Source organism: Kryptolebias marmoratus, linkage group LG10, assembly GCF_001649575.2.
Source record: "Kryptolebias marmoratus isolate JLee-2015 linkage group LG10, ASM164957v2, whole genome shotgun sequence".
Lineage (NCBI taxonomy): Eukaryota > Metazoa > Chordata > Actinopteri > Cyprinodontiformes > Rivulidae > Kryptolebias > Kryptolebias marmoratus.
The window spans coordinates 1816602-1831178 of record NC_051439.1 but is presented as its reverse complement, the minus strand read 5'-3'; the positions used below and the strand labels follow the sequence as shown (position 1 = coordinate 1831178).

Below are 14577 nucleotides of genomic sequence, written 5' to 3'. Positions count from 1 at the left end.
TAGCTGAAACTATAGCTGAATTAGCTGAAACTATAGCTGAATTAGCATTAGCATAGTTGAAATAGCTGAAGTTATAGCTGAATTAGCTGAAACTATAGCTGAATTTGCATTAGCAGAAGTAGTATTTGCAGAAAACAGAAAGAAAAAAGCTGAATTTCAAAGAGTTGAACACAGCTCCATTAATTTTCAAGGAGAACAAAATGGCTGAAAAAGCTAAACATCTTAAACAGCCAAAATTGCACGAATACCAAAAATCATAGCAGGAATGGCATTAATGAGGTGAATGTTTTGATATATGAACGGTTGAAATAGCTGAAAAAATGCGGCCTGCGGTAGATGCCGAAAAACGTACGGAATAGGGAAAGAATAATAATAGATAATAATAAAGAGAAACAGGAAAACAATGGTGTGAATGCTTATTAGCATTCACACAATAATAAAGAGAAACAGGAAAACTGCTTAAAAGCATTCACACAATAAAAAAAAAGTACCTTGTTTCACACTGCTTGTAGCTTGTGAACTGACTAAAGGAAGAAAAGGTCTAACAACAGATGCTTTGAGGAATGGTATTGTATTCCCAGCATGCTCTGCTGTAAGACTGTAGCGGAGGCAGAGACCTTTGGGAGGACAGGTGGACTCTTCGGCGATATCACAAAGTTTGGAGAGTTCTGATTGGATGCAGCTCAGCTGACCAACAGTTCTGACAAGCTCCATCTTCACCTTCTCTGATTTGTCCTCCAGCATGGAGCTGAAAGACCCAACATACAGCAAAAAACACCAATAAATAAATAATATGACAACAGTATCACACTTCTTAACAGACATTTTACTCACAGCAGAGCAGTGTTGATGAGGTTGTGGTGTGAGTTTCCAAGGTGGTGAAGAAGAACAGGGAAGACTTTAACAGCTGCAGCTCTCACCACCTCGTTATGACTCTGCAGGGTGCTTGTGAAGACACACACACGCCAGCTATCATACACACCGTGGTGCAGAAAGGCCAGCAGGGACACACAATCGGCCTGGACTTCAAGTGCTAAAAACACAGGGTTTGATGGTATTTAAAAGGTTATGCCAAAGGTCTTTGAAAATCATTTCATTGTAAAATATACTGCAATTTTTGAGAAAAAATGTAACTAAAGACAATGCATGTAGACATTTACAATACTTAAGACCAATAATATTAATAGATTTGACATGAGATGTGACAGTATTCCTCACAATAACAGAAGCTGAGTCTCTGAGCCAAAGCAGGCAGCCAGGAGGGAAATCTTGAACTTTTAAAGGCTGAGACAGACTTGTTTTCACACACCCAAGGAAGAGAAAGCAGAGCGCACACACTCTGCTGGAGCCTGTCCTCAACCTGGCTGCTCACTACACATACAAAAACATTTGAACATCAGTTTGCTGCTGTGTAAAAATATGTTTTGGACATAATTTTAGAACAAATACAAGAAAATGATAGAAATTGGCAATCACTGTGTCTTTATCATGACAGATTAAACAACTAAAAGTGTAACTTGAATCTTGACCCCCCCCAGAGCTATTTTACAGTTTTATCCTTACATGTCAAGTACAGAATAGAGTCGAGAATCCTGATCGTCGCCTGAAAAGCAGACTGAAAGTAGTTCTGATCAGAAAGAGGTTGAGAGACTCCTTCTAACACTGACTGACAGCTCTTCAGTACCCTGCTCAGAGTCTCAGTGGACACCCAGAAAACAGGACATGAACTGTAAACGACAAAAACAAATATTACAAGTGACATAAAGAAAAATCACAAATTAATTTTATGTGAATATGCAGTGTAAATACTAAGCGCTGAATGAAAAAAAAAAACTGACAACAGAGGATAAAGTTACCAAAACAAAAACTTAAGATAAAATTAACACATGATAAAATTACCTAAAATTAGCTTGTACCTAAAAGTAGTACAGATGCTAAAGTGGATGGAAAAAGGTTTCAGGAGGGATTTTTGACAAAAGTGTGGCAGAAAAGGTCAAAGTAAATGTTTACAAGACAGTGCTTACAGCAGCTACGTTGTATAGTTTGGAGACAGTGGGACTGACAAAAAGACAAGAGACACAACTGGAGGTGGCAGAGCTGAAGATGTTGAGGTTCTTTTTGTGAGTGACAAGGATGGATAGGATTAGGAATGAGTTCATCAGAGGTACAGCACAGGTTGAACGACTGAGAGATAAAGTTAGAGAGGCCAGACTGAGATGGCTTGGACATGTGCAGAGGAGGGACAGTGAGTATATTGGTAGAAGGATGTTAGAGATGCAGCTGCCAGGAAAAAGACAAAGAGGAGATATATAGATGCAGTTAGAGAGGACATGGAGGTAGTTGGAGTGAGGGCAGAGGACACAGAAGACAGAGTTAGATGGAGGAGGATGACACGCTGTGGCAACCCCTACAAAGGGAACAGCCGAAAGAAAGAGAAGATGATCACAATTTTTTTCTAATATTGCGTAACCCTAATATGAATGGTTAAAATAACAGAAGGTATGTAGAAGTCATTTGATTGCAAAAATAAAAAACAAAAACAAAACAAAACAAAAAAACATACAGAAGAAACTATAAACGGGAAAACAATCATGTGAATGCTGAGTCAGCATTCACACTATTAGAAGTATTTTACCTGATGGGAGAGGAGCAGCAGGCTGACATGTGGAGGATGATGGTAAGACCTTGCAGAGCACACAGAGTCTGTCTGCTCTCTAGTTCTTCAGAGTTTAAATTCAAAAGTGTCAGCAGTTCCTCAAGACGACTGTTTAACACAGCCCAAATCTCACTGAGGTCTCGTATGTCCAACTCACTAAAGACACATAAACACAAAATCCATTTAAATATTTTAAAAAATAAAAATGAGAATTTTTGACCAAGTTTTACTTGGATTTTTTTTTCACTAATCACATGGTATTTTGATCTCAGTGGTCAAAATTAATAAAATTTGTTCAAATAGTTTTAACAAAAACAATTGCCTTCTTTCCACAGCTGTGGGTAATAATTAGGACAACAAAACTACTTTCAACTGCAAGCAAGGTAGGTTTAAATAAATTCAAGCAGAAAACATCATGTTAAAGTTTTATGCTTTGAAGTGAAAACTTATTTCATTCTGTACTTCCGCCGTAAATAACTTGTGTGATTTATACCATAATGTTCCAACTTTTTGCTTTCACAGTTCTACAGCCTTTTGGCACAAACAACAAAAAAAGCACTTGAAGAAACTGCCTGATACATTTAACACTGAAAAAAGTGAATGCACCATCTTGCTATGACTGAGGGGTGTTTTTTATGCTCACGCAAATGAAGGTGTGGTTGTTTTGAAGTCTAAACTAATGGAAGATTTGCACGAATTCTTCGCAGGAGTTTCTCCATCTCCTGATTCTTGCATCACCCTCACTGTCTCAGCCTTAAGAGCAGCTTGAAGAAACCCTTCTGCACACTGCAAAACACAAGCACAAAGTATGTTGTAGAAAAACACAGATGAAAAACATGACTGTAAAAATAAAAAAAATATATTTGAAAATAAAAATAGCTAATAAATTTATACTTCAGCTGTATTTTCTGTCCCAATGGTGGAAGCCAGTGTTCTGCAGACATCTGTGACCTTCTGCTTCCTCAGCAGTGCAGCACTCTCGTAACTCGGAGTGATGGACAGTGAGAACCTAAACAGCAGGCAGAGTGATTTGGTAACTTCTGAACCCAAATGAACACCTGCTCCTCCGAGAGAACAAACACACTCAAACATCTGTGAGAGGTAGATGGGCTCAAAGTCAGAGGGAGAGATGTAGGACAACTGAAACAAACAGTCTGTTAGCTTGAGCAGCTCTCCTTCATAGGGTTGTTTCTCATATGAGTTTGTGTTTGATGTGAATATGTCAGAGTTTGTTTCCAAAAGATGGAAAAAGGCCATAAAGAAATTATGGCTCTGCATCTTAGGAAACTTTCCCAGCTCCACCAGTTTTCTCAGCATAACCATAGAGACCACCCTCAGCCTGGCGTTGCCGTTAGCCAAGATGGAGCAAGCTGTTTCCCAGGCCACACTCAGGTCTTCACAGGAAACAACCCCCTTCATAGAGTCACTTATAATACCCAAAGTCACAGCAGTCAGTGACTCCAAGGCGGCAGGGCAGGTGAGTATAAGAGGAGTAGGGGTGAGGTACGAAGAGGCACAGTCCGGACTCAAACAAAAGCGCTCAAGTTTTACAGGCCACCTGTTCTGGATATGAAGGACCACACTATGTCCTGAACCTGCCAGGGCGGTTATATGAGCACACAGGATGTTGTTGAGCTCCTGGGACAATAATATAAGCTCCTGAGTGAGGTATCTGAAGATGAACGGCACCCGGATTCTCAAAGTGTGAAGTAAAGAGCACAACACAGCAGAGATGCGTCCATGAATGACGTCACAGCCTGGAGCAGCTGCGACACGGAGCAAACGCATCGCCACCCACTTACTGAAGTCTAAAACCAAGAGAGAAAGGAAGAAGAACAAGAAATGAACATTCGAAGTTACTTAACATTTTGTTGCTCTATGATTTAATAATTTATTATTCCAGTTGTACCAGTACAGCTCTGTATGGTGTCTGGATACTCATTCGGCTGGCAGGCAGGATTTGCAAACATCAGAGATGAGGATTTGACAATATGCTGCACAAAGTCCAGCAGCATCACACACGCTGGCTCTGAACTGGACTTTTTATTCAGCCCTAGAGCAACTGGAAAAAGGACACAATAAATTAGCCTTAAAATTTGGAAATTGAGAACATTTGATCAAATAAAGATGAACATTTACATTTTTAAAAAAGTAGAAAACACACACAATTTTTAAAAAAAGCCTTTGAACTAAATAAGTTCAGCCTCTCAGTGACCACTGGTGATCAGATTATTCTCTCTTTATTAAAAACACACAGGGTACACAACCTACATGAACAGCCAGCTGTGGGCTACAAACAGGGCATCAGTAGGTTTATTACTACTTCTGAACAAGTCTGAATAAATATGTTGTGTTATTAACAAGATTACTATAGAATCGGACAAATTCCAGAACTCTTAAAGAACTATTAATGGTTCTGATTTGATTAATGATGTAATATTGTGTATCAATGTTTCTACAATTTTTTTATTTTAAAATTCCAGACTTTTCCAGACCCATTTTTGCATTTTTCTAAATTATTTTCAAGTTATTTTTCAACATCAAAGTGCTTGTAAAGTAACTGTGTTTGTACACTGATGCAATTTTATGATCTGTATGCTTAAGTTAAATTATTAGAAGAGTTTTTTTCCCTAATGAATTTGATCATTTTTTTTAGCTTTACAATGCATCCTGCGAGCATAACCAACTACCTCTTTGTGTAGGAAGTGTATGCATGATTAGTTTTCCTAAATGCTGCTGTTTTAGGATGTTTTGTTGTTGTTGTTGTTTAAGAAGTAAAATGCAACTATACACATTTTCTTGCTTAAGGCATTTCGCATCTCATCTGATGAGTTTCCTCACTTTTACCAAAAAAGTGTGGAGTTCCAACTTTTTGTTGCTCTGTTTATGTAAGATGAACTCAAATGCAAATTACTCTCCCTCTTGAGGGCCACAAGGGTCTTTATTGCAGTTTTAAAGCTCAGAACTCTGCAATCTTCAATAATAATAATACAAATGATGTAAAAAACAACAACAACAACAACAACAAAAACAAGACGTCCAGTCACTTTTTCTTCATTTAAGATGAACAAATAATAAAAAAAAATACTCATCGAATTGACATCTTCTGCATGGCTGAATGACTGAGAATCTACACCAACATTGCTGTTTTGTTTAAGTTTTTTAGAAAATGTTAGATTGAAGGTTTTTAATCCTGAAGCTGTGGATTCAAGCCCAGATTGAGTCAGAAAAGTGATCTGCCATAAAACAAATCTCTCGTTATCACAGAAATAGAAAAACAACAACAAACTTTGTGTTAAAGGTTTTCTTTCCACCAAAATATTACAAATACCTATCACCCAAAAAGACAAACCTGACTTTGACTTTGTTCCATTTAGGAGTTTATACATGAGTCTGTACATGTTTGTCTGCTAAAATCTTAAAGTTGATGCATTTGTGTTGATGAGATTACAAATTACTATAGATAGGCTATGTCACAAAAAATAATTATTTGCATTTTTTAAATATATTTCTAGTAGTCAGCATTTCTAGTAGTAAAAGAACGAAAAGTGGACATTATCATTACTAACATAATCTTTTATTCTATATAGTCAATTTGAAAAATACCAGCCCATTTCAGCAACTTTTAGAAACATTTTTTTTTATTATTTGGAAAAGCTAATGAGTAATAGAGTCCGGAAACACTAACATTTTTATTTTTCTATACTTTTTTAACACCTGAAAAATACTTAAATCAAATTCCAGATTTGTTAACAGTGCGTAGGGACCCTGCTGTATGCTTTGGGTGATGTCAGAGGGATGAAAAAGATGCAAAATGCATGAAATTGTTAATTTGTGACATTTGACAGATTTGTGCATGTCTGCTGACTACAGACTTTCAGTATGAACTGAGACACAGACAACTGTAATTTCTTTTTTTTTTTTTACACTGTCTTTACACTAGGTAAATAAATGGATGAATGGATAAATCAAAGATTTTTCTGGTTGTTTACGTTAGGTTTTGAAAGATTAGCATAAATACCAGTTTTAGGTAAAAGAGAGCCATTTCCAAATACGTCCAAATACGGTAGGAGTAATTAAATTTAAGTATTAACCCCTGGTACCTTAAAAAAATTACACAAATCTGTCTTATTTGCTACTGTATGGTCAGCTGTTTCTGTCCCTTGGACCCCTCCTGGATGAGGTGTAACACTTTACTCACCGACATCCACATCAGTGAGGATCCTGTCAATAAACTGGCAAAGGATCTCTCGAGGTTTTTGCACCGCGGTGTCGTAATCAGCAGCACTGGCACTGCAAATACCAAGAAGGTGTTAACGTTACTAAAATGCCAGAAAAGTTTGATTTACTTCAGCAGTGACGGGTAAAAGAGTGAAGGTTCACTAACAAATTGTTAGCCGCTTAGCTTTTAGCCGACTCACCAAGCTAACTCCTGAAGAGCCGGTATCATTGCAGACATTTCAAGCCCGTCCATTTTTACTTGTACTTATTGTATTGTTGTTTGAAACGTCTTCAGTATCTCATTAGAAAGACGTGTCAGGTCATTTTAACCAGAATATTTGTCCAGGTGCTACTCAAAGTGTCTCATAGTTTCGAAAGTTTTCGCTCCAAAATGACGTTTTTTGTTTTTATACGGCAACCACCGAGGCTCAAAAAACAAAACTCAAAGCGCTTTCCTGGAGCAATATTGACTGTAGCTTATGCAGGGTTTTGTGTCATTTTATTGTAAAAAGTTTGTATTTATACATAAACATCACACTAAGCATCCGACTTTAACATTAGAAGAGGAAAAGGGGAAACAAACTAAGCTGTAGAATGTAAAATGATAAATAGTAGTTTTAATGGTAGTTTTTTGAAGATAAAATTACAGTTGATAATCAAGTTTAAGTGTAATTTCTATGAATTCATATAGTAAAAAAAAGTCAATAAAATAAGTCTAAATTACATATTTATATTTCTTTACAGAGCTGAATTTCAAAGGTGCGTACATGTACGTGTATGAATGAAATGTGCATTTATTTGTGTGTGTGCTGCCTGCACAATATTTATTTTCTAATATTTGTCCATGTCATTTTTATGCTGCAACAGGATTACTTCAAAATAATAATATTAGATAGCAAGCAATAACAGTAAATATAGCACTTGATATGATTACAAAGTCTATCATTGACCTTTGGCCTAAAATGGCCTGGTATCAAATACATTTATGGACCACCCTATGCTCGAACATGGTTCAACTCCGGAGTTGGAAAAAATCTGGCTTCTTCCAGCAATTGGATTCCAGAATCCAAGCTATATGTAGAGGTGAACTCAACTATGTCTAGTTGGTATCACTCACCTCGCACACAAGCTCTGGCTCCTTACTCACCAGAGAGGTGTCCCTAGAGCTAGTCTATGCTGCCATGAGTGGACATGGCCAGGTACCCTTCCTTTCCTACCACCTGACACACTCCATATCTGACCTCAATGATCCTCCTCGCAGGTGGTGGTTTGACCCACCAGGCACTCACTAAAAAACTTCTCCCAAGGCCTAGCTCCAGGGCGGTGCCCAGGTTTCTCTATACTGGGCGGGATGGTGGGTTAGATGTTTACTTGTGGGAACTGGATGATTTAAATAATCAGACGGTATACTATAAGAAGCTTATCCCATCTGTGAAACACAATAGTGGTAGTATAGTATGAGCAGTAGTAGTATAGTGTTGTAGGGTTAAATTTTAAATTAAAGACATACATTTTTCTAAAGTAAATATGTCATTTGACTAAACTGAAAATGAAAGATGTAAGACAACAAGCTACCTGACACTGACAACTAAATTAAATACTTATTCTATTACTCTAAAAAGATAAAAAGTCAATAAATTGGTGAAGTAGTATATATTGTTTTATATTTTATTTTAGATTACAAAGATTACGTCTCTCCTTGCAATTCTCTTTTAATTTTGAATCTTGCAAATGTGTTTTATGTTTTAGGACTTATTTTTTATGATTATGGTCTCAATAACAATGATGTCAATTAGCTCATTTAAACCTTAAAAAATAACACACATTCATTTTTTATTTTTGTGTTTATTAATTTATCTTTTCAGTGATTAAATAGCAACATTCAAAGCACAACATTCACAAACTTTGTTAGACAACATTTGTACGTATGATTTTGCAGAGGAAGTTAATGTTGTATAACTCTTAAGATATTAGATATAAAGCCAATAAAAGTTTAAAAAGTTAAAAATCATAGATAAACAAATGCAGTGGCTTTACAAACAGAAAAAGCTTTGGTTAAGGTCAAACAATTTATTATAACAATAAAAAAGCCATAAAAATTTAATTATTTTGTTCTGTCTGCTGATTGTAGCAAAGCTACATGTCAGAGAAAAAAAATTACAACAATGAAAAAAAAGTTTAAAAAAGAATGCACCAGGTGTCTGTCTTAGCATTTGCCCTTTCTTAGATCATGTCCCATCAGGCAGGCAAACACTGTCAGCACCATTTTAGGATTAACTTCCACCAAATCATCAGGCAGAGCGTAGACACGAGCTCCAATCTTTCGGGCCAACGAGATTACATACCTGAGAGGGAAAAAGGCAGAACAGAGTCAGCCAGTGATTGGAAAAAGAAAGAATGAAGAGATGGGAAAACAGGTTGATCTTTACTTGGCATTATTGAGTTTTTCATCATTTCTCAGCACTCCTCGTTCTCCTGTCTTCACCATGTCCCACTTCACCATGCCAGGAGCGATGATGTCGATGAGGTCAATCACCGGTAAACTGGTGCTGATCAGCTTGTCCTGAGCAGAACATGAAATAATGGTAAACTAATATGCATCTTTAAATTTTACTTAACTACAACATGTTGTTACACACACACCTTGAAGCTGCTGATCTGCATGTCCTTTCGTTTCTGCTTCAGAGTCGCGTTGACCCAGTTCAGGATGATTTGATCTCCAACCTTCTCTCCATCACCCAAATCTGACAAAACCAGAACTGAGTACCTGAAAGGAAACCAGACAGATAACTGAGACTGGAAAAAAAGGTAGATCATACAGTACAAGTCCAAAAAAAAGTTAAAAAACAAAACTAACTGGACTTCTATTCTTCAGCTACAGGATAGAAGTCCAGTTGGTTTTGTTTTTTAACTTTTTTTTAATTTACCATGGCCTGGATAACTGAGAATCTACACCAGCAAAGTACAAGTCTCACTGAATAAATAAAAATAAATAAATAAAGGAGTAGAATTCCTTTGCTACTTTGTTTAAATCTCCACTAGGGTTTGTATAGATTGTTTAGAGACTCATATCAAGATTTAATCTGGTTTTCTTTAGATTTAATCTGAGTTTTCTCTTTGCCACTCTCCAATAAAGCTCAGACTGGTGAAAAACCTGGGCAACAGATGTTATAAGTACAGTCTCTCCCATCTCAGCTGCTGGAGCTTTAACTCCTTTAGAGTGCTCACAGGTGTCTTGGTGGTCTCTCTTACTGTTCTCCTTCTTGCACAGTCACTTAGCTTGTGAGGACAGGTAAATTTACATATGTCCCATATTCCTTCCATCTCTTGATGATGGATTTAACAGAACTCCTGGGGATGTTTGTTTTTTTAAATTGTATTTTTATTAATTCCCAGAGAAGTATCAGTTACAAAACCTTAGGTCTCTACATCACAAAACTAGCTTCAACATTTGAAACAAGATGGATAAGTAGACCATTGTATTATGAGAGTCATAACAATAATATAATTTCAATTCCCTGAGAAAGATTATAGCGTAAGGAGTAAAGAAGAACATAGAGAAGGAAATAAAAGAAAAGAAAAAAGAAAATAAATTGGAAATGTAGAAGACAAACAAAGAGAAGAGAAAAAAAAGTGGTTATCGGAGGTAGTGGACTGTCAAAAGATTTCATCAAGTTTGGTCTCCAAAAATGAAATCAGATCTTTTAAGTTTTACATAGTCTACCCAAATCTGCCACCACTGACAAAATTGTTCAGTCTTGTGATTGAGAGAGGCCGTTATTTTTTCCATTTTATACCTGTTAAGTCTTATGTTGATCCAGTCGTCTAAAGTTGGTTTGTCTTGTGATAACCATTTTCTTGTGATGTTATTCTTACTTGTTGTTAATAAAATAGTCATCAAATATTTGTTTCTTTTTGAAGCTTCTTGAGGAATTATGCCAAAGTACATAAGCTTGATCTCCAGAGGAATTTTCTGCTTGAAGATATCTTGTAAGGCATTATTTATTAATTTCCAATAATCTTTCATAATTGGGCAGTCCCAGAAGGCATGATAATGATCTGCGTTTTGATTTCCACATTTTCTCCAACATACTGGGGGATTTCTATCATTGTGGCATTTCTGAGCAGGTGTAATAAAAAATCTTACTAAATTTTTCCATCCAAATTCATGCCATTGTAAAGATTTATTATATGTCCATTGGTATCTCCACATTATTGCCCATTCCTCCTCTGTTTCCCATCTTGTTTTGATATGTAGGATTGAGTTGTTTTTGAGATCTAAGAGGATTTTATAGATAAGTGAAATAATTTCCCTTTAATTTTTGATCTATAGACATAATAAAAATTTCCATTAGGTTTATATTATTGTTAGTAATTGGCTTAATTGGCACACACACACACACTCATAGAAAAAATTACTGTCAACTTTTGCCTTTTGGCAGTGGGTGATAATAAATACATCTACAGTGCATAAATTTTCAGAGTTCTGAATGGATTTTGTACTTTCTCATCAGCTGCCAGACCAGAGCCAGGGTGTGAGTACGACTCCCTTCATTCAGATTTTCTCCTCCAACTCCAACAAGAGAGAAGTTTGCAACATCTCTGCTCAGCTTCACAGCATAGTTACAGTTCTCCAGCTGAAAATAAAAAAGTGGAAGGATTTTATAAACCAAGTCTTTTTGTGAACAAAAGACATGCTTTTTTATTGTGATTTCACATGTAGCACCTTCTTCATGTTTCCTCCCAGGAAAGAAAAAGGTGGATTGTTGACTTTCTTCCAGGTTACAGGTACTTTGACTTTTTCTAAAAGCTGCAGAATCACCATTCCATCACAAAGGTCCCTGCAAAACATAAGGATACAGAAACATCAATGTGAAAAGACCTTGACATTTAGATTGAAGCCATTCTCACATGACCTTAAAGGGATAGTCTAGTCATTTTTGAAGTGATGTCCTGTCAAATTATTATCAACTGTTAGGACCTTATCAGCTGTAATATCAGTCATAGTGCACAGAATGTGGAGTTAAGGGTAGATATGCTCCTTCAGGTTCGGCTATTGACTAGCCAAACAAGGTTCCATTTTATATTATTTTTCAGGCTTATAAAACAACGCTTTCTCAAGAAAAATGTCTTATCAGTGTGAAAAAACATTACATTAGCTAATATGAGCTGTTTGTTTAGTTTGTTGTTTTCTCAACCAAACAATGTCCGTGTTACTACACTAAAGTGTAGACGTTTAATATTAGCTATTGTTGAGTCCTTTCACACCAGTATAACATTTTTGAGAAAGAGTTGTTTTATAAGCTTGAACAACTATGGATTAGTTAGTGCTTAGCCTACGTTGGATGAAGACTTCTGCCCTTTGCACTCTGTGTTCTACGACTGATGTCAAGGCTGATAAGATATAAACTATCAATACCTATTTGAAGAAACATCCCTTCAAGAATGACCAAACTATTCCTTTATCACAAAAACTGTTAAAGGTTTGCAACTGTATTTATCACACATTAGAAACCAAAAAGTAGACTATCTTTTAAATAAAAGACTTGATAACAACTACAACAGTTACTCATAGGTCTATTGCAGCATTGATCAGAATATAAATGTGAGTATCACAAGAGTATCCTAATGATTTTCACTTTTAATTTAAAGTTCTTGTAAGATTTAAGTCTGTGAAAGTATTTTTGAAGGTAAATATGGTTTAAAATTCAAAGGTTTATAGATTTTAGGTGAGCACCAATAGTATATCCACTGCCTCTCCCTGATCCTACAACCCCCACTCTGGTCTCACCTGTCTACAATAGAATTTTACTATGAATTTTGTAAAAACAAGCAAACAAACAACAACAAAAAAAAAAAAACAGTTTAAGTCAGAACACAGATTTGACTCTTCAGTGCAGAGTAACACTTAGAGAGTTGTGGTTGAACTTAAATAATTGATTCCAATTTAAAAAACAATAACTTATTAACTACGGGTTTGCAGTTGCTTTTGTATTTATTTTAAGGTATTTTACACAGTTGTGTTTTTTCCTGAACGTTACTACCAGAACATGTTTATGTAAAAAAACATTTACTGCAAGTGAAATTTCAACATAAAACTGTACATTTTTTCTGCAAGTTCATGCATGTTTTGTCTTTTTTGAAACTCTTTTTCTAAATTTTTTCAAAACTTTCCACATTTCCCCAAAGCTAATGTGATTTAGAACAATGTTTCTCCTTATTTAGTCACTGATGCCCCTGAAGAGCCTAGCATCACACCTTGAAAACCTGTAACTCAGTTAAAAAATACCATACTATTCTTCATCTAAAGTACCATAATTTCCCATGAATCTGCACATTCATATTGCTATCTATAGGAAGCCTAAGACTTTATATCCTGTGAAAAGGATAAGCACAAACATATAACTGATAGCATACCGATAAAGATGGTTTACATGTGGTGAGACACCCAGAGAGTTCATCCAGTTGCGAAATGTTTTCTCCTCTCTGGTCTCCGCTGGAAAGAGATTTTAAACTTTATCAGATTTTCTGTTCACTATCTCAACACTGATCTTGACTGTCATTCAACATCTGGAACAATTTGCCACACCTTTAAACAGATATTACCTTGAATGTTTTATTATTCTTTGACCTTTAAGACTTGCTGGAAAAGCACTGTAGGTAATGTTAACGCTGAGATTATCTTATACCTTCTATGTGCTCCCCTTCCAGGTTGTTAAACGGAGCTATTTGCAGACCAGGGTGCATGTTGAACAGGTTGGCCACAAATGCCAAGTTGAGTTTGCTGTTTCCAGTTGTGACGTCATGAGGAGAAACAAATTGCCTGCAGTCCAATCTGGCCGCTTCCTGCAGCATCAGCTCAGCTCTTCGTTCCAAATCCCACTCCTTCATATACACATAAACGTACAACTTTTAAATTCACATGCAACTTTTTATAAAAAATGAACACTAGCTTTTCTTAAATGAATGCATATCAACTGCTGCCTTTCATGCCAGAGTTTTAAACTAGGATCATCTTCTGATGAGAAGGGTCAGAGTTATAGCCATTTTTGGTCAAACCATTCAAATGATGTTTTGTATGATTTCATGTGATGTTGCAAGATCTCATGTCATTTGTTTGCACTTGTAGTATGTGTTGAGAATGACACTCATTCATGTGTTGAATATCTGTGAAATCGATTGAGCTATAGGCATTTTTGTGTTGGCTAAGGCTAATTAGCTGTGTTGGCCATCTTGAATTGTGTTGACTCCAAAAGTTAGTTGTTGATATACAGTACACTCAATTATTTGTTTCTTAAAAGTTTTGTTAAAATTCATCCAGATATGAGATATGCTAATACACAGGCAAAGTTGACTGTAATAGCTACAACCCCTGACAAAAATTATGGAATCACCAGTCTGTGAGGATGTTCTATCAATTGTTTAATATTGTGGAAAAAAGCAGATCACAGACATGACAACAAACTAAAGGCATTTCAAATGGCTACTTTCTGGCTTTAAGAAACACTAAAAGAAATCAAGAAAAATAATTGTGGTAGCCAGTAACAGTTAGATTTTTAGAACAAGCACAGGGAATAAATTATGGAATCACTCAATTCTGAGGAAAAAAATATGGAATCACCCTGCAAATTTTCATTACAAACACTAACACCTGCATCAGATTAAATCTGCTTGTTAGTATGCAGGTAAAAAGGAGTGAT

The 14577-nt window shown here is 36.1% G+C and overlaps 2 protein-coding genes across 2 annotated transcripts in view; both read right to left on the bottom strand.

Moving 5' to 3' along the window:
• atr (ATR serine/threonine kinase) overlaps positions 1 to 7282 on the bottom strand; it is a 28507-nt gene extending 21225 nt beyond the window's left edge. Inside the window, exons 1-10 of the mRNA XM_037977650.1 lie at positions 7078 to 7282; positions 6858 to 6949; positions 4566 to 4718; positions 3551 to 4464; positions 3300 to 3442; positions 2636 to 2812; positions 1564 to 1727; positions 1219 to 1371; positions 835 to 1033; positions 492 to 748 (exon numbers count right to left, since the gene is read on the bottom strand). Of these exons, the coding sequence (XP_037833578.1) occupies positions 492 to 748; positions 835 to 1033; positions 1219 to 1371; positions 1564 to 1727; positions 2636 to 2812; positions 3300 to 3442; positions 3551 to 4464; positions 4566 to 4718; positions 6858 to 6949; positions 7078 to 7130 (2305 nt within the window). The 5' untranslated portion in view covers positions 7131 to 7282. The remainder of the gene's footprint in view (positions 1 to 491; positions 749 to 834; positions 1034 to 1218; positions 1372 to 1563; positions 1728 to 2635; positions 2813 to 3299; positions 3443 to 3550; positions 4465 to 4565; positions 4719 to 6857; positions 6950 to 7077) is intronic.
• Positions 7283 to 8702: 1420 nt separating this feature from the next.
• pls1 (plastin 1 (I isoform)) overlaps positions 8703 to 14577 on the bottom strand; it is a 21751-nt gene continuing 15876 nt past the window's right edge. The window contains exons 10-16 of the mRNA XM_017441815.3: positions 13567 to 13762; positions 13295 to 13373; positions 11604 to 11718; positions 11381 to 11514; positions 9521 to 9644; positions 9307 to 9440; positions 8703 to 9222 (exon numbers count right to left, since the gene is read on the bottom strand). Of these exons, the coding sequence (XP_017297304.1) occupies positions 9084 to 9222; positions 9307 to 9440; positions 9521 to 9644; positions 11381 to 11514; positions 11604 to 11718; positions 13295 to 13373; positions 13567 to 13762 (921 nt within the window). The 3' untranslated portion in view covers positions 8703 to 9083. The remainder of the gene's footprint in view (positions 9223 to 9306; positions 9441 to 9520; positions 9645 to 11380; positions 11515 to 11603; positions 11719 to 13294; positions 13374 to 13566; positions 13763 to 14577) is intronic.